We start from the raw sequence: 6,000 nt of genomic DNA, 5'->3' as shown, positions 1-6,000 counted from the left end.
GAGTTTGTCAAACAGTAGATTTGTCATTGACTATTGTGTCTTGTGTACCTCATCTATTCCACTGATCCAGGACCAAATGGTTTTGATGACCGCTACTTTATAATTTATAATTTTAGGTCTGGTATGGCTAGACCACCTTTCTTTACATTTTTTTTTTTCATGAATTCCCTTGATATTTTTGACCTTTTATTCTTTCAGGTGAACTTTATTATTTTTTTTTTTCTAGCTTTATAATTTGTTTGGCAGTTTGGTATGGCACTGAATACAAGTAAATTAAGTTATTTACCATTTATTTTTAAAAGGGCAAGCATGGGCAAAAGCCACCACAATCCTGTTGTACAGAATCAAACTTAAAAAGCAAACAAACATAAAAGTGGGTGCCTTGCTTTAGTTTGGGAATTATCCGAATGGATTTTTTCCTCCCAACACTTTAAAAAATTCTCCTCCCTCCTACTTTCTGATAAAAAATAAAAATGGACTTATGAATACTACATCATCTTCCCCTTGTCAACTGAGTATCTGTATGCTACGCACTGTACACAAATACAAAAGTGAGAGTTTGTCCACCTAGCTTACATCTTTTTTAAATAACAAAAATGTTTCTGTACATAACCTACAAATCCTGGGCTCAGCAAAGATTTTAGGTGACTACACTTGATTCAATCAACTAAAATGTGCCATTGGGTTGAATACTTTCTTACTGAAATTCAAATATAGATGACAGCAGTAGATATTCCTTACCGCACTTAGCAAAATTTTATGCTCTTTTCAGTTGGGAAAAGTAGGCATATGGAAGCAAAATCCTAGTTGTCACAAAAGTTAATAATTGGTCCACCTATTAACAAAACTCAGAACTAGAGCAACTCTGCCTTGAATGCATTAATAAAGCAATTGTTATCATAGTGTTATAATGGGCCAGAACTCTTGGGGCAAGAATTCTTACAACAAGGTGTTGACTCAGTGGAATTGATAAAACAATCATTATCTAGTTTAGCATGGTGATTAATAGTTCTCTAGTTCAGTGTGATTGATTTAATCTTACAACAAATAATGGTTCCCTAGTGATACAATTGGGTTATACTCAGTATGATGAATTAATTGTAATAAAGTATATAAACTTGGGACAAACTCAGCCACGGAAAGAACTTTACCAGCTTCATGGTGACTCTCCTGCCTTCATCACTTCTCCACTAAGACCAAGGTTTCAGGCTGGTCCCGAGACCTCCAAAAAGCTAGCCAGAACAATACCTAGTGTGAAACCCAAGAAAGTTTAAATTACTCTTTCCCAGGGATCAAGAAAAACGATTTTCCAAATGCTTTGCAATTACCTGAACTTTTTTTCACGTCTTTTACATTTACAGACCAAATAACAATCTGTACAGAACAATTTGCTTCTGAATCTCCACTTGGTCTTAATTCATTGTTTCTGAAACATGTATTTGAGGAGAAAATTACTTAAATATCTTATATTTCATATATATTCTTTTGTATCAGAGAGAGGTTGATAGGATAAAGGATTTATTTCAATAATTTTTTTTCAAATTCAAATTTCAAATTCCACAATTTTATTTTTCTGAATGTTTTAGACATTTCTGACTAGAATTATATTCTCTTCCACAGCTAATGCGCAAAAGGCTTCATTGTTGTTTTTCTTTACTGCTTATCTGTAATCTTAGACTAAATCTACTTGCTTTTAAAGCAAATTATTACTTGAGTAATCTACAGCTTCATTAGTCTTAATCTCTGGTGAACAAATTTCTTTCACAATGCAATTCAGCACAAGTTGTTGTGCAACTTATAGCCTTAAAGAAGTTTTTGTTATTGTTGTTTTGGGGGAAGAGGAAGGAGACTTGTCCAAGATCACATGATGTATCTAAGATTAAATGTAGGGCTCCCTGACTCTGATAGAGGACCTATATTTATGTCAGTGTAGCCTCTGACTACTAAAAAAAAATTAATATATCTGAAATACATTCAGAAATTTGAAATGATTCCTAAAGGATTTGATTATTTGAATTTTCAATGTCATTCTTTTAATGTGTATTCCTTTTGCATCATAAATAATTTAAAGTGATAGGATAGTTCTCACAATTTCAGATTACTGATATTACCACAAAAGAAACAATTTTCCCTTCACATCTGATAATTGCCAAGTTTGATAGATGAAGCCAACAGAGGCTCTCTGCTACAATTTAGCCAATAGTTTGGTATTTTTCACTGACTGACCGTGTATGATTAAGGAAAATAGAAAATAGGAGCACCAAGAGACTCACTACCCTGTGTAAATAATTTGATTAATACCCAATAGGAAAGACAAGATATTCAATAATTTGTTTCTCAATTATTTTACTCCTTATAATTGGCTAGAAATCAAGGAAATAAATTACATGAAAACATGTACAATAAAAACTGCTAGAAATGTTTGTTAATATTACAGATTCAGAGCTGGAAGAGCCTCAGAAAGCAAAGTTACCATTTGTCTCAGCTAATAAATATGCAACCATATAACTGGCCCTATCTTCCACACTCTTTTATATAAGTTATCAGACTTGCTTACTAAATTTGGCTAAAGGAAACATTTAAGAGATATATCCCCAAGTATTGGTTTGAGCTAATGGGAGCCCTTCCCAGGTCTAAAGCAGGAGAGAGAAATTTAACTCCACAATGGCAGTTGTTGATATTTCCATATGTGCCCTCAACCTTCCCAGATATCTATGTTACTGAAGGGGGTTACAATAGAAACCATTTCTTTATTCTACTGAAGGAAAGGAAAATAATGCTGTGTTCTATGACAACTAATTTATTTAATGGAAAGCACAAGAAAATTCTCTATCAAAAAATGAAAAACTTCAAGAAAGTGTTTCTAAGGTTAAAAACAGATAAGGTATCTTAATAATTTAGAGCAACATATAAGTGACAAAAATATAATTTAACCTGAAAAAGAAAAGAAAAGAAAAGAAAAATAATTAAATTGTATAATGTATGGAGTTAGATTCTCTAAACATTGCTACCTATCTTATCCAGCTCTAAGGTTCACAGGACATTTTGACCCAAACATTACTCCATGGGCCGTATTCTGCCAAAGTCATTTTTTAATGAATTATATAGAAAACTAAGAGAAAAAAAAAAAAAAACTTTTTAAAAAAAAGGTTGTGTATGTGCAGAGGATAGAATTTAAAAGTCTGTAACAAATGGCAGACAAAAGAATTTATAACAAAGGATGTTATCCATGGCTATTGATGAATCTCTTCCTCTGGAGATATTTAAAGAAAAGAAGTCTTTCCACTTTACTAAGACTGGTAGATAAGAAACAGGGAGGTCGTATAAACTCAAAAAGTCCTGATGTCTAAAAACTTTTATATAGAAATACTAACAATCAGTTTTTTTTGGAAAAGATTTTTATTTAGCATTTGAATAACAGATTAAAAACTACAAGATTTGGCTTGCAGTTGCAGAGCGATAGAGAAAAGTTAAACATAAGTTATCATCTGATTGGCTAACTAGAATAGAATGCTTCTGACACAAAGTCAAATTATTCTGTGGCTTACCAGTTGTATGGGCCCCAAGATTTTGGGAGCAAACTACAAAGTGCCACCTTCTCAGCATAGTTGGGATTGTGAGTGTATGAAATACTGAATTTGAAAGCTGATGGAGGTTTTATGAATCCTTTTGATTCTTTGAGCTAGCTGCTGATTACCATATGCAAAATCTTATTTGTCAGCTACACTATCTCTTGACTTTTCTGAGTTAGTTAGGCAACTTCAACCCATACCCTCTCTACGCAAGAATAAAGAGAGACATTATAGAGACCTGTCAGTAAAACATACAGCTGCCCCAATTGTCCAGTAGAGTTTTAGTTGAATTAAATCATAAGAGAAACAATGATTATTGCCCATGTGTAACTTGTCAAACTACATTTGTTGGGTAGAATTTCCATTCCAAGTGTTGTTTTCATCTTCACCATCATCTTGAGTCCTCAATCTATATATTTTTCCTTCTTTTTTGAAGTCTTCTCCACGTTTTTCTAGCACTCTTTTCCTGACTCCTTCTCTGTTATTCCAAAAAAAGACAGGGGGAGAGGAGAAAAAGGAAGATACTTTTATAACAACCATTATTTGAGTAAGAACATAAAAACTAAAAAGGAATCTCTAAGACTTCAATCAGACATCAATGACAAACACAATCTTCCATTATAGATTAGTACTTAGCTTTCAGTTTTAACATCTAGAAAGAGATTACTTGATAGGCACCAATAAAATACACTCTCTGTAATTAGCATCCAAACTGCCTAGCTTTGAATTTTTTAAAGGCGTTGATCATTTCTAACATGTATTTCAACATATTTAACATGTATTGGACTACCCGCCAGCTAGGGGAGGGGGTGGAAGGAAGGAGGGGAAAATTTGCAACAAAAATATGCAAAATTAATGTTGGAAAAATTACCCATGCATATGCTGTGTGAATAAAAAGCTTCAATTAAAAAAAAAAAAAAAAAAGGTGTTGATCATTACAAGGAAAGTTTATCTTCTTTCAAAACTACATACTTTTTAAAATGACTTAAGAAGCAAAGTTCAAAGTGTCACTGTAGATTACGTTATCATTTTAACTACCCCCTATGTTTCACAAAACAAGTTGTGTCTGGGTGAAAGAATAATCCTAGGGGAGTTAGTCAGGAAATGAGCACTGATATTTCTTATTCAAACTCTTCAGTAACACATTGACAATTAAATTAGGTATAGAAAGAAGTACATGAGTACAAGTAAGGTTAGTCTAGAAAACCTTTAAAATCCCTCCTTTTGCTCTAATATTCTATTATAACATAGCTATAAAGGGACAATGACCCTGGCCAATGGTATCCCGTTGCACTGATGAAAAAAAAATGAAGTTAAAATTCAAAAAGTAAAGAAGTATCAATCAAGCATCCCATGGGCAGAAAAGAGTTTCTGGAGAAATCATTTTATAGTCATAGGGCAAAGAATATGCATAGAATTGATGAGAATGAAACAATGAAGATATTTTGCATAGAACAAATTTCAGAAATAGAAAATAATAAAAAAATGCTAACACTTAACTCAGAAAAATAAGATTACTTCAAAAAATGATGCAGAATGAAGAAAGCATATCAAAGAGAACAATGTTCTCTAACCACCGCAATGTTAAGTTAATAACAAAACTAAGAAACATAAATGAGTGAAATTGTAATGAGTAATCTTGGTCCTGGAAAACTGGTAACGAAGCACTCACACTCCTCTTTAGTATGGATCAGTGATAACCTATATAAGCAAGGAATTGCAATTGTGAAATGAAGTATATGCTATCAGATAGAGAGATTATGTTAGTTGGATTTCCTTAAACATTTTTCCTATAAAGATTACACGTGGGATTGGAACAATGATGTTAAAAGGAAGACATAAGAAAAAAATAAAACAAGTTTAAATTTTGCCTCACATCACAGAAACTAGAAAAGATGACAAAAGTTAGGAATCATTAATTTTGGAAAGATTGTAAAATAAAAATAATGCTAATTTACTAGAGACTGAGTTCATATATTCTAGATTTCAATGTGAAATCATGCAAAAAAGTGACCGGTCCATATTCTATGACTTATCAATTCTATTCCTGGGTATATACCCCAAATAAGTCAAAAGCAGAATTCTATTCTACTATATACCAAAACATCCCTTGCTGGTGGTAAAGAAGTAAAAACAAGGTGGGGTATACATCAAGTGAGAAATGGCTGGGGAAAAAAACATGATACAAAAATTTAATGGAATGAGCATTATGCTATAAAATGATGAAGATAAGGAATTTAGAGAAACAGGAGAAGATCAGCATAAAACTTTAGTATGAATAGCTATACACAATAACCATAACAATGTAAATGAAAAGCTCACTATAAGAAAATTGAACTGAGGAAATGAAAAACCCATAAAGTTCTTAAGAGAAAAAATAATGAGATATCCCTCCTTCCAATCAATCACTGAATTAATAACTCACAGG

The 6,000-nt window shown here is 32.4% G+C and overlaps 1 protein-coding gene across 3 annotated transcripts in view; it reads right to left on the bottom strand.

The window, feature by feature from the left end:
* Nucleotides 1-3,380: 3,380 nt before the first annotated feature.
* Nucleotides 3,381-6,000, bottom strand: part of UBXN4 (UBX domain protein 4) — a 40,218-nt gene continuing 37,598 nt past the window's right edge. For all 3 annotated transcript variants that reach the window (XM_003763821.4, XM_031960017.1, XM_031960018.1), the window contains exon 13: nt 3,381-4,050. In XM_003763821.4, coding sequence (XP_003763869.1) covers nt 3,912-4,050 — 139 coding nt within the window. In that variant the 3' untranslated portion in view covers nt 3,381-3,911. The remainder of the gene's footprint in view (nt 4,051-6,000) is intronic.

This window comes from Sarcophilus harrisii, chromosome 3 (genome assembly GCF_902635505.1).
Source record: "Sarcophilus harrisii chromosome 3, mSarHar1.11, whole genome shotgun sequence".
Lineage (NCBI taxonomy): Eukaryota > Metazoa > Chordata > Mammalia > Dasyuromorphia > Dasyuridae > Sarcophilus > Sarcophilus harrisii.
The sequence above is the reverse complement of the archived record's forward strand: the minus strand, read 5'-3'. Positions and strand labels throughout refer to the sequence as shown.